The sequence below is a fragment of the Nothobranchius furzeri genome, chromosome 11 (genome assembly GCF_043380555.1).
Source record: "Nothobranchius furzeri strain GRZ-AD chromosome 11, NfurGRZ-RIMD1, whole genome shotgun sequence".
Taxonomy (NCBI): Eukaryota; Metazoa; Chordata; class Actinopteri; order Cyprinodontiformes; family Nothobranchiidae; genus Nothobranchius; species Nothobranchius furzeri.
This window is the reverse complement of record NC_091751.1, coordinates 66,835,165-66,858,784: the sequence shown is the minus strand read 5'-3', so window position 1 is coordinate 66,858,784 and position 23,620 is coordinate 66,835,165. Positions and strand designations below refer to the sequence as shown.

General features: G+C 43.6%; 1 protein-coding gene across 1 annotated transcript; it reads right to left on the bottom strand.

Moving 5' to 3' along the window:
• Positions 1–402: 402 nt before the first annotated feature.
• dnai4 (dynein axonemal intermediate chain 4) lies at positions 403–18,948 on the bottom strand. Its single transcript, XM_015957609.3, has 16 exons — positions 18,864–18,948; positions 18,705–18,795; positions 16,242–16,393; positions 12,625–12,737; positions 12,280–12,424; positions 12,062–12,201; positions 9,230–9,379; positions 8,989–9,159; positions 8,791–8,897; positions 6,680–6,766; positions 6,429–6,583; positions 6,200–6,357; positions 4,812–4,936; positions 4,629–4,727; positions 1,147–1,373; positions 403–1,076 (listed from the first exon to the last, which is right to left on the bottom strand). Exons 1-16 carry the CDS (start codon positions 18,914–18,916, stop codon positions 878–880), a joined length of 2,172 nt encoding a protein of 723 aa, XP_015813095.1. The 5' UTR covers positions 18,917–18,948; the 3' UTR covers positions 403–877.
• Positions 18,949–23,620: the final 4,672 nt, after the last annotated feature.

The window sequence follows — 23,620 nt, the reverse complement described above, 5'->3', positions numbered from 1 at the left end:
ACGGTGGGCCTCGCAATCGGAAGGTTGCAGGTTCGAGACCCGCTCAGTCTGTCGCTGTCGTTGTGTCCTTGGGCAAGACACTTAACCCACATTGCCTGCTGGTGGTGGTCGGAGGGACCGGTGGCGCGTGTGCTCGGCAGCCTCGCCTCTGTGCTGTGGCTACATCGTAGTTCATCCCCACCAGTGTGTGAATGTGTGTGTGAATGGGTGAATGACTGATTGTGTTGTAAAGCGCCTTGGGGGGTTCCAGGACTCTAGAAGGCGCTATATCAAATACAGGCCATTTACCATTTAAAAAGTACCGAATTCGGTACCCATCGCTAGTTACAACACAACATAGTTACAATCTAAGGCTTTATCTTGAGTAACAAAAACATGAAATGACGCCCTTAGTAACAAAACTAAGTTTTACAAAGTTTTTTATTGTATTTCACACAGCTGAAACACTTAGATGGTCGAATGTCCATATCTAACTAATAGATCAATACCAGCAAATATTCCTACAAACTAAAAACGTCAGCTTCACACAAAACCCTCATGAACTTTCTTAGTAATTGTAAAGATACTATTTGGTATGTATGAATGTATTTAATTAGGAGCCTTTTCCATATAACTAGTTGCTTTGGACTTTTTCACACCATTAAACCTTAAACGTGTCACCACGTTGACTGCTCGGAGGCTTTAATCACTAATGAAGACCATTCATGAATTAATTCATAAAATCATTTTTGCATGTCATCTTGGACTGAGCAGGCAACATTTGGTGTTTTCTCAGGTTATCTAGAAGCTTCAGAACAGAAGAGGTTCAGCTGGAAGAGAACATGGGTCACTGAACATTTTGGTGTGACAAAAGAATCATTTTAAGTATTAAAGGCAATCAGGCGTTTCCTGGACATGAGGCATTGGTTGAACCTGCTCTTGTGTTACCAGGTTGTCCATTGCTGAGGTTGTTGAGCAGAAACACGGTCACTTGGCCTTCAGCATCCCCAACAACAACATAGTCTGTGTGTGAAGCAAACAGCAGGGAGGTCATGGTCACACCTGGGGCAGCAGGCTGCACAATTATGGGATCCAGGCTGAGGAGACGGAGGAAATTATTGTTATAATCAGACAGAAAACCAGAATATTCTCATTTATGTGACTTACAAGCTTGAATCCAAGTTCCAGATCTCAAGCTGCCCCTTTTTTACAGCACCAAAAACTGTGGCTGCCTTTGGCGACCATTTGATGTCATGCACACCCCCACAGGTGGTGGTGAAGCCCAACACAGGTTTCAGACAGTCGTGCTTCCACAGCTGGATGGTCCAGTCAGCAGAGCAGCTCAGGAATAGGTCTGGATTCAGTGGACACCACGAAATGCTGTTCACCGGAGCCTAAAACATCACGAACAAGCTGCCATCATCGACTTTCACACAAAGGGTTTACATTTGATTCATTATGAATGTGATAATCAATTCGTTAAACTGATTTCAGTACTTATTCAGTTCAGATTCTAGAGTATTTATTATTCTGAAATACAGGACCAGGCCACCTTTATACTTAGAATATGTTTATATTGAGTTCTAAACACTTAGAACTGTTGCTCCTAAAAGGGTAAAGGGTGTATAGCCTGGTTTAAGGTTGGTTTATGCTTGACGCGTCCGCGAGGTTCGCACGGCTCCGTGCGGAAAAGTTGCGTCATTTTAACAACCACGCCCCTCCGCAAGGCCCAAACTTTCCACAACGCGCACCTCGGAATTTTTCTAACCACGCGGACGGTCGGACGTGGAAAAACATGGCGGACTGGCAAGAACTAGTATGGCAGAGGTTCGTAAATACAGACATTTGTATGATTCAGCTCTCAGAGATCACCGTGATCAACATGTTGTTAATAATTCTTGGAGAGAAATAGCTCGCACTGTCGGAAAAGACGAGCACGCTGTTAAAAATGCTGGAATGCCATGTTGTAAACAACAGTAATTTTTACTTCTACTATGGTGTAGTGTTGGATGCATGCCGTAGAGCTCCATGCTGCCCCCTACAGTTTGGGAGAATATTGGCTCACCGCAGAGACGAGCCGCATGAACCATAAACGCCGCAAGTTGTGAAGCGCGTTCCAGCCGCGAGCCGCATCACCAAGCGGAAAGTAAATGTGTCAAGTATAAACCAAGCTTTAGGATTCTCTGTCAACACACACACACACACACACACAGTACTGATAGAGACGTCATCCTTCTATACTTCCCTGCTGCTGTGTCATTCTTGTGACGTATTTCTCCCCCAGGACAGCAGAGGGTGCTTTTCTGAGGTATCATTAAAGTCACGTCTCTGTTTACTACTGTGTGTTTACATTGTGTTTATGTATTTCAGCGACTTTCTAACATGGATGAAGTTGTCACTCATTCTCCTCCACCTCTTCATGCAGTCTCCACTTCCAAACCCACATTTTTTTTGTCTGTTCTTTCTGTGCGGGGTTTTTGCCTACAGGTGCTCCGGTTCAATCCGACATTCCTAAAACACACTATTTCAGCACGACTGCACTTGGTTTCTGTCTTTCTGCCTTTACGCTGTGATGCAAACAAAAAGGAAAAACTAAAAGCAAGACTAAAATGTGAGTCATTTAAAGCACGGCAGGAAACAGCAATGTAGGGAGGGCTGAACAGAGAAAACAGGAACAGAAGAAACATAAACTGGACAATAAACGAAGAAAGCTGATGTACCTACCCTCAACACAAATTGAAAGTGCAACACTTTTGTTCTCCCCCACTGGGCAGGAACTGACTTTGTGTACACAAAAGGCATCTTTCTGTCAAAATCGTTTGTCTAGATCTAAGTTAAGCCGGGCGTACGCTGTGCGACTTTTTCACTTTTTTGAGCCGATTTTCCACTCGTGCGAGAATCCACGAGATCGGGGTGAGTTTTGAGCTGAGCGTGGTGTAGTGTACAGGGGGTTACGAGAGGCGATTAACACCACGTGACCAGCTGCCGATCAGCAATCATGAGCTCGCACGGACTTCTGGCGTGTTTAATATTTTGCTCGTCCCTCGTGAGGGTATCGCACTGTTGAAGCGGCGCTGCGACCCAAAAAGTACCAGAACCGCTCACGGCGCATGCGCAATCCTGCATCAACACCGCTCGCCCGCTATTTCCCTAATAACACACGTTGTTCGTTTTTATTTCTACACGTTTTTTTACTCACAAAGATTGTCAAGAAAGCGTGTTTGTCGTGTTCATGTCAAATTAAACTGATCACAAAACAGATTTACTTTCTTTATTTCGTTTTCCTCATCCAACCCCCATAAATCCCCGTGTGTCCTCCTGCAGCACTCCCGAAGGACAACAGGCAAAACAAAAAAGTCTGACATGTTGTGTAAAAACTGCTATTTTTAGCATATTTTTAGGTCCGACGTGTTGCTACCAGACATGCAGTGTGAGCAGTCATGTCGCATCCGAGAACTGGGTCGTACAGTGTGAGTGCATGGCTCGTGAGATCTGCTCTGCGAGGAAGTCGTACAGTTTGAGCTGAAGCTGAGTGCTACGAGTGAAAAAGTCGCACAGTGGCCGCCCGGCTTGGGTCCACGTGGCAGGGGTGAGGAGTGAGCACCACCTGACCCCTGCCACGTGGACCTCAAGGGATAAACCATAAACCCTGCTTAATGGTCAACATTCCTCGCGGGGTCACCCATAAAGACAGTGGGAGGGTTAAATATCTAATTTAGTATTACAAAGTAAATAACTTTCACCTTTAGCTTTAAATGTTTAGACTTGACTCTAAATGTTTGTTCTTAATGTCGTCATTTATGGCTAAAAGCTACAATCCTGAGTTTTCCCTCTTTCAGGATTTATTTATGAATTTTTCCAACCATCCAGATGCCTGAGCCATCTGAACTGGTTCCTCTCGATGTGGAGGAGCAGCAGATCTACTCCGGGCCCCTCCCGGATGACCGAGCATCCCACCCATCTCTGCGGGAGAGCCCAGACACCTGGCAGAGAAAACTCCTATCATCCGCTTGTATCCGTGATCTACCCAAAGCTCGTGACCTAGGGTGAGGGTAGCAACGTAGATCGACTGGTAAATCGAGAGCTTGTCTTCCGGCTCCGCTCTCTCTTCGCGTTGACAGACCGGAACAACGCCTGCATCACTGTAGCCGCACCAGTCCGCTTATCAATCTTGCGCTCCATCTTTCCTTCACTCGTGAGCAAGACCCTCGTAGGGATTTGCGTGCGTGCGTGCGTGCGTGCGTGCGTGCGTGCGTGCGTGCGTGTGTGTGTGTGTGTGTGTGTGTGTGTGTGTGTGTGTGTGTGTCCGCTCTGTCTTCTCGATCCCCAGTGAGTCGTGGAGGATGGCTGCTTATAGTGAGCCAGGATTCTCTGGAGGTTTCTTCCTGTTAAAAGGGAGTTTTCCTCTCCACTGTCGCTGCATGCTTGCTTAGTATGAGGATTGCTGTAAAGTCACTGACACTCGTCAGTGACTTGATGCAATTTGCTGGGTTCCTTATATAGGAAACATTATTTCTGATTGGCTTAATGAACTGTGAATTGGAATGTTTATTATGTGAAGTGCCTTGAGACGACTCTTGTCGTGATTTGGCGCCATATAAATAAACTTGAATTGAATTGAATTATGGGGAAGGGGTTTCTTCACTCACAAAGTGCTTCTTGTACATCTCCAGGAACTGCTGCCTGTTGGAGCAGGAGCACTTGTGGATTACACCTTCCCATGTTCCAATCAAGTAGATGCTGGAGTCCTGTAGGACAAATGTCACACAGAGACGAGGGTGATCCACGCTAGAAGACTTTCTACTACTGCAGCTCAGCAGTCAATGACTTACTGTTGGATGGAAGTCAAAACAGAGACCTGGAATCAACGCAGATAAAACACTTTCTGTAGCCTTCCCCGTCTCATTCTTTCCATCCTTCTTCTTTTTATGGTTGATCCTCTTCAGCTTCATCACGTCTAAAGTAATTATGTTACAAATTAGAATAAACCAAATATAACATTGGAGGTACTGTAAATGTGGGATTTTGGTTTTGATAATGGAGATTTTATTTGGATTGAGGTTGTGATGGAAACAGCACAAATGTGACAGAGCTAGTATGTTGTCATAAATATTAACGGTTGTGGCCTATAGGCAGGGGTGCACATCATACTTTTGGGTTGGTACTCAGGGGCGAACCGATGGTTGCTGCTTGGTTCTCACATTTTTTTAATGCACTTTATTCTTAACTCAACTCACAATAGGAACAAAACAGTAACGCGTTGATGACGCAACATATTTTCATTTTGTCTGAAAACAATAAGTACAACAGGTACCAAACTGCCAGCTTAACTTAAACCTTCTCATTTTCAAACAACATGACTGAATTGTCTGAACGTAAAACACAACGTGTAAACAGCTGCTTTGTGATAACAAAAATCAAATAAAATAAATTTTAAAGCACTTAACAAAATTACTGTTTCAGAGCACTGAAGTTTTTTTAAATTGCATAAACGCCGTTTTTGTTTCTACAGACTCTCGTCATCCTCGTCATGGTCCGGACTGCGTTCAGCTTCATTATTGACTTCCTGAACAACTTTCTGATGTTCTCTGCTGTTAGAATGTTTATCAAACGCCGGATGATTGAAGTTTTTAGTGCCTACGCTGTTTTTGTCTGCGAGGGTGGGATTTTCATGGCATAATCTGCACCACATCTCTGTGCGTTCATCGTTTGTTTGAAGCCAGCCGACCTCCTGCAGCCACTTCTCCGCGATTACTCTTTTCTTTTGCGGTTCCGGCTCAGTCTGACGTTTTTTTGGAGGCGGAGGAACACCAAAATAATTACTTAATGGAGCTTGCTTCTTGGACATCTTTAAAATGCTCCAGAAATGTCTTCCTTCCTCCACGAAGTCTTAGGTGCGCAAATGCGAGCTGCAGCTTTTTTTCAGGTGTGCATTGTTTATTTTGACAGCGCATGGGCACCTGCGGACCACTTATGTGCACACCTGCCTTTAGGACCAAACTGAAGTGATGCACAATTTGTGTTTAAAAGAAGAAGAAGAAGAAGAAGAAGAAGAAGAAGAAGAAGAAGAAATAATTTTAGAGTTTTGACCAAAGTACAGATAATTTTGTGTCTAAGGTTCAGGAATAAAACAGCTAAACAGGAGCTTAAGAACAGTTACAGTGTCACCTTCCTTCTGTGTGGACGATCCCAAACCCAGTATGTTCATGAGGAACGGTACCTGCACAATCAAAAACACCTTTGAGGATAGACCACCTCCTCATTCTGCCATCTTCACCCAAAGAGAAAAGAGCCTCAGCTTTCTCTTCTGTGTAGCTCAGCTCTTGTTGGATCCACCTGAGTTGCCATACTGGACCCAGGTGCCTGTTGGGACATTCGCTGCAGAAGCATACCAAGATACATCAAGATAATGTTCATACTACGATGGAGGAGATGAACAGAGTTCTCACCAGCTGCTGATGACCTGTGACTTGGCATCTGGACTCTGCACATCATAGACAGCTATGGTGCCGTCACACATCCCCACAGCCAGCTGACTGGGGCTGCAGGCTGAGAAATCCAGACAGGTCACCACGCTGTTACAGTGAATGATCCGCTCAGGCCGCTGCAGGAAATTAAGTACAGGAGCTGAGTCATCAAAACCCGGAGGAGGATCTCTGATGGTTAGGGACGGAACTGTTACTGTAGAAGCAACTCGTACCGTGGGATTGTTGAGAGACCAGCAGCACACCAGACCTGCTTTCTGGTTTCTGGAGTCAGGCTCACCATGGCCCACAGCCAGGAGGTCCTAGTGTTAAATACACAGGTGTGTTATGTGGAGGCAGACCAAGATATAAGCACAAGTCATGGTGTGTGAATTCTGTGGAGGGTTATGTTTTTTTTTCTGCCTCCTCATTTCACCTGGCTGTGTGTGTGTGTGTGTGTGTGTGTGTGTGTGTGTGTGTGTGTGTGTGTGTGTGTGTGTGTGTGTGTGTGTGTGTGTGTGTGTGTGTGTGTGTGTGTGTGTGTGTGTGTGTGTGTGTGTGTGTGTGTGTGTGTGTGTGTGTGTGTGAGCTCCAATCATCATGTTACTCCCAAGCCCCCACAGTGCGGGTGAAAAATTGAAGCCAACGCAGAAGTACCAAAAATTGCAGTTCCACCCTCATCCACTAGGGGCTGGTGTCAGAAGCGAGCAAATCCTCATTGACTCCCATGTTAAAAATACCAATTTCACAGCAGAAATAAACATGTTTACAGCCTGGTACCAACACATGTTTTTGGTTTAAATGATCTAGTTTACACTCATGACAACTCTGAGGGGGGTGAATTGTTTTCTCACTCTTCTGTTTAAGTGTATTAAAAGCCTAAAATTCTGTATAATTAATGAGCATCAGACCCACGTGACCACAGAGCTAGCTCCGTGGAAAGGCCTCAGTAGAGCCTCGGTCTGGCCTGGAAACTGCTCCGGGATTTTGAGTCTCTGTGTTTGTGTGTTCTTTTTGGGATATTATTTGTGCAATTGTTGGACAAAACGACTTGCTGTGGCATTAATTGCACTAATAGAGCGTCCAAGGAGTCTCCACTTCATTTTTTCGGTAAGTAAAATGATATTCATGTATTTTAGGTCACTGCCGAGCTGAGCTTAGATTTTAACATGTACTGTTTAACCATGAAATTTAAATGTAATAGGGTAAAACCCCAGTGCATTTAACATAATGCTGCACTTTAGAAAATGGGTTGAAATATAACATGTTGGTGGAGCTGGGTTCCCACTATCGGCTTGTGGAGCTCTCGGGAGACCGATGTTTTCCACCCGTTTCTCCCCTCCCCGCAGCTCGGCGCATCTCTGTCTGATCGCGACTTCTGTCTGCTGTGCGGGCTGCCGGCTTGTGGAGGTCTCTGAGACCTCTGTGTTCCACCCGGTTTTACCCAGCGGTCAGCCCGGCGTATCTCTGACTCAGAAGCTCTGGTGCTGTGCACAGTTAACTCTGGTTGTAGCTAGGTTGCTACCTCCGTTAGCTTAGCTCCCACCTCCGCGTTAGCTTTGGGTTAGCTTCAGGTTAGCTTGTAGCTCGTTCGACCGGGTTTCATTAGTTGATCCCAGCCTTACAGCCCCACCCTCAGCTCCTCCTCTCTTCCCTTTTGTGGAATTGTCTGGGCTTGACGGAACCTGTGGCACGGTCAAAATGGCGGTGGTGGCCACCTCCCATTTATCTTCAAAAACGTGTTAAAGGAGCCTCTGGAAACCCATTGTCCAATATGTTGATGGTTACTCCCTATAATCACAGTCAGGTCTACACTCCAACACAGCTGACTGATTATGTCAGTTTGAGCTTCAACGATCAGTTGAAGATCAGAGACAAAGGGAAAGTTCAGCTTTAGATCCCACAGATGAGCATCATGGAGAACTTTTCATGAACATTCAAATCACATCTCTCTTCACACCCAGCAGCAGTCCTTTTCATACCCATTTTTAAAGATTTCATTCCAGTTGGGTACCAGATGGTTACCATTTTGGACCCATGCACTTCTGCATATATCCTTATGTGAGAGGCACCACACCTCAACATGATCTGGGACGACAGGCAGGGCACTGAGGCCAATAATAACAATAAAATAAAATCTTGCTTTCATTTCAAAAGTTAACTCCAGGATATGAAACAGTCAAAGTCAAGTCGGCTCCTGAAGAGTGTGATGCAGTCCGAAACTGGGTTCTGTGTGGTTGGATTTGGGTACAAGCAGGCGTAGACTCATAAGTCCTAATTAGCATAGCATTGTTTCCAATTGTCTTGTCCAAGCTGTTATTAGGTGTGTTGATCTCTAGATTCTTACCGGGTTTTTCTTGTTCCAGGCCATGCTGCTGATGCTACGTCCTCTGCTTAGCTCACAGCTGAAAACCGAGAGACACGTCAGGGATGGAGGGAGCTCTGCAAGTCTGTCTGGCAGGGACACGGTGCTTAAAGTCATGCACACTGTTTCCTCGGATGGCTCCATGTCAAACACAAGTAGCCCTCTCCTCTGACTGGTTACCTTCCCGAAGGGGCACAAGCCCATGTTGCACACTGCTGCTCAGGATGTTCCTCTCCATTACTAATAAGGTGTTCTGGAAGGCCTCTGACATCGTGGTGAGCTGCAGGTCTGACTGAGCATTTAAAATAGTTCCAAACTTGTCCACCTCTTTCTGTGAGCTAGAAGCACACCCTGATGAGGAAAGGACAAATCGGTTGCAGAACATCGGATGATCTCGTCTAAATGAAGCTAACTGTTATACCTGTACTGGTTGAGCTGATCAGAGACCCACTCCTCTCTGTGCCAGAGTCCAGACCAGCCACAACACTGTCCTTTCCTTTAGCTTTAGAGATATCCACGGTTTGCTCCAGCTCAGGAGCATCAGACAGGTCCAGGATGGAAAAAGATGTAGCTGTGAACATGGAAGGTAATCCAGGATAGTCCTTTATACGCCTAAAGCAGTGGCGGTTCTACATCGAATTACTCCCCGGGCGAGGCCCCCTTTGAGCGCCCCCCACCCCCAACCATACCCCCACCACCACCACCACACCACCCCACTTGCATGAACACACGCATGTTTTCTACAAACAGGCATGTTTTATTAGAACGACTATTGAACATTCATTTTTCTAAGCTGCACATATTTACATTAATTACTATGAAGTTGTCAGAATGTAAAGCAATATACGTTATATACTGTATCAAAATATATAGAATCAAATATACAAAAACAAACAATAACTAAATATTAAGAATATATGAACATAATATATAATAAATATTCTAAATAGCAAAAATATTTCACACATAACAAACTAAAGATAATCACTACAGCATTGCACTTAGAACAGAAAACACAAACTAAAATTAAAACCTAACCTTGATGCAACGTCATCAATAATGTCATCACATGAAATCTGCTCCCCTACTGAGTTATTGATACTAATCAGAGCCAGGTTAGTGAGCCGCCCCTGAAACATAGGTGACCTCAGGTATGACTTGATCAAGTTTTGAAAAGCTCCTCTCAACTTGAGCCACAGTGACTGGCAGAGCAGTCCAAAAGTTGGGGTAGATCTCCAATAGATCTTTATCATGATCCATAATATTTTAGAATGGCCTCTGAAATTGTAATTTAAAATGACATAAAAAACTGTAGACTAACAAAAATGCCAACTTTTACAGAACAAATCATGTAAAAAATAATCAGTGCAGCCATCTGCAATAAACAAACAGGATAGTGAGTGGTGACTGGGGAGTTTTCTTCTGCTTGTAGAGTTGTTTTATTTATTATTATGAGAACATGATCAACATGTGTTTGTTGTTGTTCAGGCAGGCCACAGGCTGCAGCGAGCATTTAACAAATCCTAGTTTGAATCAGTAAAAAACGATTCAAGGACTTTTTTCGAACCATTTGAATATTCGTTTCAATATTTCAGCCCTATTAGCTCTGTTAGCAATTAGTTGACCACATTTAACCGTTAAAATCCCAGTTAACTGGTTCAAAAAATTGAAAACATGCATCATGAGAGCTACATACCTTTATCTTTCTCCTCTTTTTTCTTTTTTTCCCCCCTGAATGGGGCAACTGGTGGTTTTAGCCTTTTTATGATCATCTTTTCTGTTTGGCTCCTGACTCAGTAAGTTTCCTTTAGTCAGGACTGAACAATTTGACCTTGATGGGGGGGTGACCACAAAATCGTTTTGTTTTTCCTTTTTTTATTCGGCCATTTCACACAATTCAGAGAAACCTGAAAGAATGATAGGCCTGTGTTTATGATATTATGAATGAAAAATGGAAGAACGTTAAGATGTGATTGACTTTAGCCATGTTAATACAGTTGATTCAGCCCCTGCACGCTCATTTCATTTGGGAAAGACGCAGAGGTGAATTCCCCCGCCGCACCCCTCCCCTTCCTGTTCTTCATAGACACACGGTGCACGTGAACGTTCTCAGTCAGCAGGAGCGCCTGCAGCTGCAGGGGGCGCCAACTTGCTGTTTCCAATCCAGACACTGTCATATGACAGATAATAGAAAACCTCGGTGCGGCGCAGATTTCCTTTTTTTTTTTTTACTCAGCGCTTGTGCGCCCCTTTTGTGTCATGAAAAAATGCCGCCCCGGGCAACTGCCCTGTCTGCCCGTGCCTAAAACCGCTACTGGCCTAAATACACGTTCTGTGACCAATAACTAGACGGTTAGTAGGAGTCCGAGGCACCTTTCTGAGGGGGCAAGCCTCGAGCCTGAAGATGGCTACTCTGAATGAGAGATGATGAGCTTTGGATAGTGGTTCTAATATTTCCAAGAAAGTGGGACTGAGTTGGACAGCATGATCTAGGACAGAGAGGTTCCTAAAGTTTGGGTCGGGACTCTTCTGTGGGTCCTCAAGATCTACACAGGGGGTCGAGTTGATCTCCAGAAGTTGAAATAAAACCCAGAAGCAACATTTTTGGCATATTTGTTAGAGAAACAAGTAACAAATGTAAACAAGCTGAAGCGTATTTACTGATGCCAGGATTTTTAGCTTTTTAAGCATGTTTGTGTTCAGAGCTGAAACTCAAACTATTAGAGTGTGATGCAAAAGTCCATTTATGTCAGTGATTCAACTTAAAGGTAAAACTAATCTATGAGACAGACTCATTCCATGCAAAGCCAGATATTTCAGTAATAACTGTGATGATTGTGGCTTATAGTTTATGAAATCCCCACATTCATAATCTCAGACAACCAGAATATCGTGAAAAGGTTCAGTATTCTAGACTCAAAGCTCTAATCAGCTGATGAATCCAGAACAGCTGCAGAGGGTTCCTGAGCCTTTAGGTGGTCTCTCAGTCTAAGCTGGATTACTGACATAAATGGACTTTTGTACCATATTCTTATTCTTACAGACCCGTTTCTCTCTTCACACAAACTAACCCGAGTCTCATTTTAACCACTGGTGTGATCAGCACTAGTTCTGCAGAATGAGGAGAATTTTATATCCAACCAAAGACTTCAGTCAATCAGAACCAAACCCTAGTTGGTAGTCGGATGTTTGAATTAGCCTGACAGAAAGGCATGATAGGGAGACAGACTCTAGGTTTAACAGGAAGTCCCACCTGCGTCCACCCTGAGGGGAGCCTCACTCTGGACAGGCTTGTTTTTGGTTGCTCCGTTCTGCGTCTGCACAGGCTGATCCACGTACGTCTCACTGGTCATCCTGCTGCTGCAAACCTCAGCGTAGCGGCTATGTTTCTCCCTGTGAAAGCACAGTCATGGTGAAGTCGTCTCACCTTAAACACGATCAGAGACTTAAAGCAGGAAAAGCTGTGCTAACATGACGGTTTCATCTGCTGATGCAACAGTGCTGGGTATGTCCAGCAGGGAAATGGTCTCCGACTCGGTGAGTAAGATCTCTATTTTCTCATCCAGCATGGCTTCTGTCACCTCTTCGTCCAGCATGTTCTTCATCGCCGTCTCATCTGGAAAAACAGAAGGTAAAATAAAAATGGAAACGTGAAGATTTTAACATATTTTATTGCCCTAAGTGTTCTTCTAGATCTTCTAAACTTGTTTTTTTTCCTCCTCATGTCTCTAACATGTCTTTATATTTTTATTTGGTCTAACTCCACAGACGGACGTCAGATCCGGTTACAGAACCGTCATCTTTTCATCTCAGAACCTGCGATGGCGAGCAGCGCGTTCCCCTTGGAGAAGGCCTCCCCCGTCTCCTTGTTCATCTCTTCTATGGTGGAGTGGCTGGACATCCTGCTGCTGCCAAACACCGACCCAAACCTAACAGGAACACATTTCTATTAATATTAGAATCATACCACACAGCGCATGTAGGGATTGTTAGTAATTGTTCTCAATATTGTGTTGTATGTTTTTATTCTAATGAAAAGCTTTAGTCCTTATGATGCTGTTTACATTGTTTGTGCCATTGTTGTGTGTAGCGTCACCGAAGGTCCTCTAATTTGTGGCAAAGGGCACATCTACCCAGCTGGGTCAAGCTGGGTCAAACAGTACTTTTAAATCCACAGATTAACCCAAGGAGCCGCGATGTCTGCTCAAGATCATATCCACATCTGCTGCTGTTCCATCCCAGGAGGACACTTCAAGTCACGATGATAATAATTAGATAATAGTAATTAATAAAACTCATTGATTTTATTACTTTTTAATATAAGCATCATAAATGATCACTTGGTTCAGTATAAAGGTATTTTAATTACATGAAATGAATTTATGCTTTGGGTATGGTCCAGAACGCAGCGGCGCGTCTGGTCTTCAATCAGCCAAAAAGAGCACACGTCACCCCTCTGTTCATTGAGCTCCACTGGCTACCGCTAGCAACACGCATCAAATTCAAATTGCTAACACTAGCATACAAAGTCCGAGATGGTACGCCTCCCATCTACCTGAATCCTCTTGCAAAGGCTTACGTCTCGGCCCGGCCGCTCCGGTCATCACAGGATCGTCGGCTAGCAGCGCCCACACCACGCTCAGGACAATCCAGACTCTTCTCATGCATCGTTCCACAAATGTGGAATGACCTTCCAAGCACTACCAGAACAGCGGCTTCCTTTTCAATTTTCAAGAAAATCCTGAAGACCCTGCTCTTCAGAGAGCATCTTCTAAACTAGCACCCTCCCTGCACCCGTCCCCCCCTCTCTACTGTCCACTCCTTGTTCCCTCCTCTCCATGACTGATGTCAATGTTGTTGTTGTTGTTGTTAGCCTCAAGGGCAACATGCCGATTATCACTTGTAAGTGGCTTTGGACAAAAGCGTCTGCTAAATACATAAACATAATAATAATAATTATGGTTGATGACAGTAAAAGATGTGTTCAGCAGAAGGTCAGTACACCTTATCCATCTAACACAGAGTCCAGATAAACGATAACTGCAACACATGTTTTTGACGCATGATCTAAGCTTTCTTCCGGAGAGAGTGGGAGTTTCCTGAGAGCTTTTGGTAAAACTGTAACCATCACCAGCTTCAGACAGTTCTTGAACCAACATCACGGAGGAAGGGAACGGCCGTCCCTAAAACCTCCACCTGCTGTTCCAGTCACGCCGACCAGGATAGCTAAGAATAAACGAAACTGTAACTAGCTAACGAAGACTCTACCCAGAGTCATCGATTTCTGAGTTAAGTTAAGGCGAAAAACTCCTTCAGAGTTACGGACTTTGAGACGCCGATAGTTCATCAGTCGTGTGACCCACGGAGACAACCCAGAACTGATTTGGTCGCATAGAGGTCCTTCTACCATCCTCGTGCCTGGAGGAAATCATCTCCACCTGACATCTCGGATCCGAATGGGGGTCTCCGGAAAATGGGTGAGGTAGACACTAATCGACAGATGACGTTTGATGCTGTTTTCTCTAAATAACTCAGTTAGCCGCAAAACATCAATTCCATCCAGAATGCTTCTGCTCTCTGTGAAAGAAACCTCATATTCTCAATTTAGTTTCCATCCAGCCACAGGCTTGCTTTTAAAACAATTCCAATTCCAATTTTATTTATAAAGCGCATTCAACAAGGCATTACAACCAAACAAGGCACTGTACGCTAAAAATGTTAATTAAACCGGCAGATAAACCGGATATCAACAAGTTTAATATCAGGCTGTTAAAAATTGTCATTAAATTGTCATCCATGAATTGTCGTTTCAAATCTTTAAGTTTAAAATTGCTACTAATAAAATTTCTTCATTTTTAAACTTGCCTCCTTATTGAAACGAAACACAGAAAAGGTCTAATATTTCTGGTTATTGACAAGCAAAGATCCTAGCTTCTGATTCAAAATAACTTTCGCTATTAAATTTAATTATCTAAATTAAACATTAATCCTTGGATTAAAATGAGATCAAACAGGTTGATGTATGAACTTAGATCGATATATAAGTATCGGGCGGCGGTGGCACAGGAGTTAAGTGCTCGCCCCGTAATCGGAAGGTTGCTGGTTCGAGTCCCGCTCAGTCTGTCGCTGTCGTTGTGTCCTTGGGCAAGACACTTAACCCACGTTGCCTGCTAGTGGTGGTCGGAGGGACCGGTGGCGCCAGTGCTCGGCAGCCTCGCCTCTGTCAGTGCGCCCCAGGGCAGCTGTGGCTACATTGTAGCTCATCACCATCAGAGTGTGAATGTGTGTGTGAATGGGTGAATGACTGGTTGTGTTGTAAAGCGCCTTGGGGGGTTCTAGGACTCTAGAAGGCGCTATATCAAATACAGGCCATTTACCATATCCGGATATTTATACATCATCTAAGACTCACAGGTTAATCTGATTGGTCATTTTTCGGAATCTCCAACTGAATAGCCACAGAGGCAATTTCAGTGTGTAGTTTAATTCTCTACATGTGCAACACGTTGGGGAAGTGTCAACGGTTAGAAATGTGGTCTTCCTTTGGGTCTCTCTGGCTGGACGTTCCCAGAAATCCTCATGGCAAAAGCATCCGATATTTCTCTATATTTATGGAGACTGAACTAGATTCTGTGGAAAGATTCCATAAAGACATCAATACAGATGAAGCAGAGTTCAGGTGGGCGAAAAGGAAGGAACATCAGTGGTTACTTGGTTATGACTGAGGAGGTGGCTGACGCAGAAGTAGCTTCATCCAGTGTGCAGCCAGGTGTTCTCTCATAAAAGTTCCTCTCTGCACGCAACTGGAATCAGCTGGGACTACACTGCATCCACCTGTGCTCCCTGTAGCCACAGGTCTGATGCCAGGAATTATTTTCTTAGATTGTGTGAATAAAACAAAATGCGTGGTAATAGGGACTTCCTGTTTGAAGGTGTGGCTGCTCAGTTAAGCTGTGACGAAGGGAAAAGCAACATCGAGCTCATCGTGAGGTTTTTAGCTAACGGAAATGATGTAGCTGCATTACCCAAGAGATGGCAGCAGATGGCGTACTCTTCTACGATGCAGAATCGTTTATGTCCGCATCCCGATGCATCAATTATTTGATTATTTTCCTCAGCTCTAACGTGCGTGCGTGTGTGTGTATGTGTTGGGGGAGGGTACATTGGAACTTTGTCCCCCCCAGTATGAAAATCCTATCTGCGCCCCTGGTAACATGGTGGGCTCTCCACCGTCATGCAGACCTGGATCCACGTAACTCTGAACGTCTCCTCTCATTCAGGATCTGCTCCTGGATGTGAGCCATGACCGTGCTGTCCTGGTGCGACTGCTTCACCAACAACCAGCACTTCATGAAGACTCCTTCCACCTTCCACCTGACTGTAGCGTTCACTCGCGGCAGAATTAGCTTATTGTCACCTGCAGCTGGTGGTACCTTAAGAAGCTCCCAGAGACTGTGGTGTGGTCTGAGACGGATCCAAAAGAGAGCTGATCCACCAAAAACCTGCTGACCTTTAGTGGTGCAGCAGCTGGATCCACCTGGTACAGTGGCTGTGGGGTGACATCGTTGCCTTCTTCATCCAGCAGCTGCAAACAGGAGAACTTTCATCAGCTGTGAGTGTTCCATTTGAATGTTTTACATAATTGTGTAAATGCAAAGCGGGTCCAAAACACACAGTCTAATCTAACAACAAGCATGGTTACAGCTTCAGCTTCATCTAACAGTCTCACGGCAGTTTGTTTGAACTCTTGTTTCCTTCTAGGTTCTAGGTGTCGTACCCGTGGGGACCGGGCTTTCTCAGTCCTAGCACCGTTACTCTGGAACCAGTTGCCACCCTCAGTTAGGCTGTCCCCATCTCTGCCAGTCTTTAAGAGTCATCTAAAAACACACCTCCTCCTCCGCTTGGCGTTTCCAGAACATGTTTGATTTTGGCCCTCTTTTATGTTGAATTTATTTCACAGTTTTCATTGGTTCACTCAACCCATCCACTCAATCCAAATGTGTTTCACACATTTGTCCTGTACCAGAATGTTTCATCTATCTTGTAATTTCTATTTTGTAATTTGAATTGCTTTTATTGTTGATTTACTCAATTTATTTACCTACAACTGTACCATGTTCAGCGCTTTGGGCTTCCTGACAGGGTTGCGGAAGGCGCTTTATAAATAAAGCTTTGATTCTGGAAATGATGACAGCGTGGAAAGCTCGTTAAGATTCCTGCAAACGTATTCAAAACAAAACTAACTGAGAAAACACAAACAAAACTTGCATTTCTTGTTTCTTTTTAAACACAGAAACGAAAAGTTGTTTTTAATCTTGTTCGCTAACATTTCAGCTACTTCCTGTCGCCATCCTCAGAGCTGTCATAATGTTGGTGGCGACACTTCCTTCCTTCGTTGCAGAGAAACGTTAGCAAACAAGGTAAAGTACAACTTTCCTTTTCTGTAGGCTAGCTTTACATATTTGTTTATTTTTTTGGACGTTTCTAGCTCCACACAGGCTTGCCACGCAGACAGAATATTTGGTGTTTGTTTATTATCTGGTTTCCAACAGCCAAAGACCTTTTGTCCATGTAATTTTTTTTCTAAGTGTTCAAAATGGACTGTTTTTTTTTTGTTTTGTTTTTTTTGTTCAGGTTGTGTGATCGATTACCTTGTGTGTATATGTGAATAAAGCATGTTTATTATCTACATTACCGCTTGGCCTCACCTTTTTTTCCCACGCTCTCAGGTGTTTATTCATTGAAAGTTAGTCCCCAGACAAAAGCACCTTAACAAAAACGTAAACGTTTCTCTAAAATGCAATCTCAGACCTTCCTGTCCAGTTTGAGAATGTTCTCTGGAGCATGTTGTGTCCCTCTGGTCACACAAAATCAGTGTGTCTACATAATACTAGGTTGAAGGAAGAATATTACAACAATTGTAATCTCCACCAGCCCTGTACTTAATACATTGTTTACCTATAAGACAGTGAAATATTAGTGGCTGCATAAACAGTGTTGTTTTTTTATTCTTTATTTAAACAGGAAGCTTCCATTGAGATTAAAAACCTCATTTTCAGTGGGGTCCTGGCTAAAAGGCAGCACAAGTTACAGTTACAAAGTTTTTCAGTCAAACAGGTTAAATCGTGTTAGCATTGGTTACTGGGTTGAAAATGTGAGGATCAACGTGAGCATGGCACAATACTGTCCTACTGGACTGTAATGGGCCATTCTCATCTGTACCGGGTCGGCCCGGGCCGGGTAGCGTAGGTTGTTTACATATCTGGGTGGCCTGGTATTTTTCTGGGCCAACCAAGGCTCATTCTCAGCCCTCTTCTCGAGGGGGTCTGCTTCAGGCCGACCAGGGCCAACACACCCACTGCTGACAGCAAATTCGCACCTTCCATTAGAGCAAGCCTCTGATTGGTGGGTAGAATCAGCCCACATGGGCTTAAGACAAGGATGTGTGGAATCAACCGGGCCAGGCTGGGGCCGACTGGGGCTACCCGGCCCGGGCCGACCCGGTACAGATGGGAATGGCCCATAACATTGGAAGTGTGTACCATTTGAGTAAACATGAAATTCGTTTAGTAAAAACTTGATATTGATACATCTATAATTTACTCTCTTTATCCAGCTGAAGCAGCTTTTAGTTTTTATGTCTGTTTAATTTGTTTTTTTCTGCTAAGCATTTGTTGCGCCATTGGCTTTCCACACGAATTTTCCCACCTTTGTCAAAACACGCGTTGTAGAACGCGTGCATTTTTGGTCCCTTTAGCTTGCCATACACTTGACTTATCAGACACACGCGCGTTTTGAAAGCGCGCTTTATTTTTGGGCCAACAACTACGCGCAGCTTTGACTCGGATGCGTTAAGCTCGGTTCGGTTGTGTGAAACCGGACCTGGCTTTACTCACCTGAACAGCTGGTCTCGAAGTCCGAACGCTGCCCAGACTCAGGCTCCGTCTGCTGGGCGAAGCGAGCAGACTGGTGCGTCTGGATCTGGACCTAAAAGCAGAACCAGTTTAAGTGCACGTGCTTTTTGCTCCCTAAGGAAGCCTCGGGTCTCTACTTACCGTCCCTGAACCATGGTGGGCCTCCTTCCACTGTTGTCCCTTACTTCAGACATCGTTCAGCGGCTTGTTGGGGTTTGTCGTTGCCTGGCAACGCGTGACGTGACCAATTATCTTGGACAGATAGATTTAAAGGTGTTTGACCTTTAATGGGTTCGCTAGTCGACAGAGTCAACACACCAGCTTGGTCTGATTTTATCGGTCATAAAATAAACGATAAGTCTCCATCAGGCTCTATTTCACAATCAGACTTCAAAGTTTGAAGAGAAGCTTCTTCTGAAGCATTTATAAACAAATGTTATCTACTTCTAAGGCATCCTATTCCATCCCTTTGGTTATGCCTGTTGAACGGGCCGGGACAGAACAATCACCTTCACTAGAATCATTGGTTCACCCCAAAACAAAACCCACTCACACATCTGGGCAGCTGGGAATGCTAAAAAAAAAATAATAAAATAAAATAAAAGGAATCGGGTGCTTTCGTTTGAAGCTCGTGGACTGAAAACCACAAATGTGGGCGATGTCATTTTTTACTCACTTGTTTTCCATTTTTGTAAAGGTATGAACTCGTATTCACCTTGTTTGACTAACAGATGTTTAAATGTCTTAAAGGTGGCCGTCTGATATTCCAGAAGCTGAGCGTGAGTCAGGAAGTGCTGAAGTGCAGAAACTCTGCAGCACACGCTTGTGCCTGAAATGTCATCAGCGATGATAAATATGAACAACCATGTGCATTTTAAGTGGAGAATAAGATGCTGAATTGGAGGCTTCTGGAAATGAAATGTATAAAAATAAGACAAAAAGGCACAGGCTCTAGGTGTCCTGAGAACAAAGTGCTGAGTCCACCGGGGCTCTTTCCTCTGGTGAAACCTGTTTCTACACTCACTGGGTCAAACTAAGAAGCTGTGCTTTTAAGCTTTTTTTGGGGGGACGACGACATTTTCTGGAATCCAGCATATGCACTGTTATAGATAGAATTGGTGCTTTTATGCAAATATTCCAGAATTTATCGTTATAAGCTTTTTAAGCTAAGGTTGATGCTTTAAATGTATTGTGAAAACCGCAGAGTGGCTGTTAGTTCTAGGAAGAACGCTTATCAGCCAATCACCTTCATTTATAAAGCACCTTACAGGAAGGAAACATGCCAAAGGGCTGGACAATAAAAATAAAAAACATATAAAATCAGTAAAAAAAACAGAAAAAACTTAAAGAAACCAACAATAAAAACAAAAGTATGTAGAGCTAATCCATAGAGTTAAAAACCAGATAATACATATGCTAGGAATGTGTGCTGGTAAAAAAAAATGAGAAATTAGGTGTTTAACAAAAAAAAAACATCTTTTACTTATTTACCTTATTCTAATATTAGGTCTTATATGGCTCATTTTAGATGTAATAAACACTTTAATGGCATTTTATATTTTACTTAATATTTGAAGTTCAGCTTCACTTATAAGCTTTGGTTTAAGTCAATTTTTTTTAAGTTTTACTTTATAGTTAAGATTTACTTTTGTTGTTTTTACATAAAACACCAAAATTATAACAAAAACACCTCTTTTTTTTTTTTTTTTTTTTTGCATATTTTATGATCTTAATCCTGAATGAGGATACAGCTGAGAGGAATAAACCCTGCAAATAGTCAACATCACAGAGACGTGCAGATGATGTTTATGTCGAGTCCGTTGGTCCAGTCTGGACGTCCAAACTGGTCTTTGCACATTGGGAAAGGGACAGATATGATTAACTCATGTGTTTTATCTATTTACTTGCATTCATTTTACTAATTTGTATTTGATTCATTAAAGGGTTCTCTAATAATAGGACCCTAAATGAGAAACATAGTCTTTGGGATTTAGCTTTTTTAAACGGAAATATTAATTGGTCAAGGAACTTGTCATGTTCATAACTTGGAAGACCCGTGATGACACCAAACACAGTAAAAAGTAAAATAAAAAGGCTTTATTAGACGTGACGTTACCCGATGAGGGCGAGGCAGGAGACAGAGTCAGAGAGGAGGTGTGGATCAAAACCAGATCGGGACGAGCAGGTACAGGGAACAGGCTGGAGACAAGGTAGAGGTCTAGAGGACAGGCGAGGGTCATGGTGGCAGGCTGAGTTCAAGGCAGGGGTCAGGCGTGAAAACGAGGTCCGGAGGCTGAGATCAGGCAAGGTGCAAGGCTGGAAGATCTACTGGCAAGGAGCGTTCAATAATCTGGCAGTGGTTGGAGAGCAGGCTGGGAGTTAAATAGCAGAGGAAACAGGTGTGGAGGATGAGCTGATGACAGGAACAGGTGAGATGAATGGAGCTGATGAGGTGCAGGCTGAGGTTGCTGTGGCAACAGGTCATGGCAGCAGAGGCAGAGGAGGGTGAAAGACAGGGAGTCATGACAGAACTGTGGTTAATACATTTCTAAAACGTTTTCCTACACTGCCCCCATCTCCTGTGGATAATGCTGTTAGCTCTGGATGTAAAATCTCCAGATTCTGATTTAGTTTGTGTCTGAGTCTTTGTTTTGTATTTTCATCTCATAAATATCTTTTCTTTCTATGAAGAATATTAATAAAGTTGTTCTTTTCTTGTGCAGGGGTGTAGAGGCGCTACAAAAGTATTTAAGAATGAAAGTGAAATAAAGATAAAGAAAGATGAATAAAATGAGGCAGTAAACTAGCAGCAAGTAAACTAAGTAATAACAAAATAAAGAATAAAAGATGTGCATTATCTAGTTACAACTATTCTTTTATTATCATCACCAAAAAACATGGGCTGCATGGTGGCACAGGTGGTAACTCTATTGTGTGGCAGTAAGAAGGCTGCAGGTTCAAATCCTGGCTGCAGCACTTCTGCATGGGGTGGGCATGTTCTCCCCATGCAGGCATGGGTTTTCTCCTGGTACCCCGGGTTCCTGTTGTTGTGGTTCTGCTGGGATCTCTTCCTGTTGTTGCGGGAAGTTCTTCCCTGCTTGCTCTAAATGAAAAGATACAGCAAAGTAAAAAGGCCACAAAGTCCACTGGTTCCCTAAACCTGACTGGTTCTTCATCAGATTGAACTGGTCTGTAATTGGATCTAGACAAATTCAGAATCTGTTTAACATAAAAAAATTGGGATAATTCTTGTTATCTGAGTCTGACGCCCTGGTAGCCTTGAGCTGCAAGCAACTAAAAAAACCCCCACGAAGGAATGCAGACAGATGCTGTGAATTCCCGACACACACCCCACCACCACCCACCCCCGCCTTCGGATTGGTGGACTTCAGCCTGGCGAGGTCATCAGCTGGAGGAGTCAATGTGCTCTTCACTTCTCCCAAGATCTCCCTCCTACCTGTGACTGTACAGTTGATGAGCGCCGTAGATGGCTGCTCTCGCTGGGGGAAACAGGATCTCAGCCCCCCCCCTCCTATTGGAGTCTCATGTTATGTTGTGTTGTCTGAAGTCTGTTGCATATTTGTTGAGGTGTTTTTTTGCAGAGCAAGGCTGCCCTCCTGCTGGAGGGTAACTCTGAAGTGCCTTTTTTCCCTCCACCTGAACCAATCCTCATGAAACCCTCTTATCTCTATTAAGGTAGCGCGACTCGGCTTGCGAATGACCACAGTTACCAATTCTTGTCATGTGTCTTGCCCATGTATGTCTGATCTCTGAATTGTGTGTACTGAAACTTTAATTCCCCTCTGGGATTAATTAAGTATTGATTGATTAATTGATTTCCCAAAAAAGCTGTGAAGCAACTGAAGCTTGTTCAGAATGCTGCTGCTTGAGTCTTAACAAGAACTAAAGAGAACGGAGCACATCACTCCTGTTCTTAGATCTCTACACTGGTTACCAGTAAACTACAGAATAGATTTCAAAGTGCTCCTACTAGTTTATAAATCACTCAGTGACATGGGACCAAATTGCATGTCTGATCTCATTCCTGTATGTACACCCAATAGGGCTCTGAGATCCCTTGGAAACAATCAGCTGGTAGAACCACGGGTCAGAACCAAACATGGTGGAGATGCTTTTAGCTACTATGCTGCTCATTTATGGAATCAGCTTCCTGATGACCTCAGACGTGCTCCAACTCTACTGTTGTTTAAAACAAAACTAAAAACCCCAATGTACTCATCAGCCTTATGCTGCATCGTCACCACCGTAATCTGTGATGTAATTACTCAACCTTAATTCTGTCTTTTCCTTTTAGCTCTAAATGAAAATTTTATTTGTGTATATTTTAATTTGTGTTCTTGTGTTTGTAGTTCTACCATTTCATGCGATTTTTAAAGCACATTGAATTGCCCGTGTTTGAAATGTGCTCTGTAAAGAAAGCTGCCTTGCCTAATCTTCCCTAAACTAACACTAGTCCTAATCTAACTGTGTTACGGTTCTTTTTTTTTAACATAGCAAAAGTGTTATTTTTACCTGTTACAAGCCAAATTTACCAGGCTAACTCGATTCTTAGTTTAGATGTTTCAAAATCTCAGGGTGTGACTTGCAATCGGTGTAGTGAGCGTGGCATTAATGACCATCAAACACCCTTACTCTGTAGAGAGTTGATTAGCAATCACCAAATTACCCAGGGCTTCTAATTCTGACCAAAATTCGTTTAAGCAGACACAAACACACCTACACACACCCCCAATCCATGAAGCTTATGTCCACTTCAGGTTAAGACCCTTGCCAGCTGTTCATTTTATGCTGAGGAGACATCTGACTTTACGTGTAGCCTAGGATGGAGGAAACGACTTATATCAATTACACCTAGGGATGGAATTTACAACTAGCAT

Coding starts and splice junctions, on each gene's coding strand:
- dnai4 (XM_015957609.3), bottom strand. CDS start 18,916: ATGTCTGAAGTAAGGGACAACAGTGGAAGGAGGCCCACCATGGTTCAG. Junction 12,202..12,279: donor TCAGCAGATGAAACCGTCAT/GTTAGCACAGCT, acceptor GTGCTTTCACAG/GGAGAAACATAGCCGCTACG. Junction 6,767..8,790: donor CCTGGAACAAGAAAAACCCG/GTAAGAATCTAG, acceptor ATTTAACACTAG/GACCTCCTGGCTGTGGGCCA.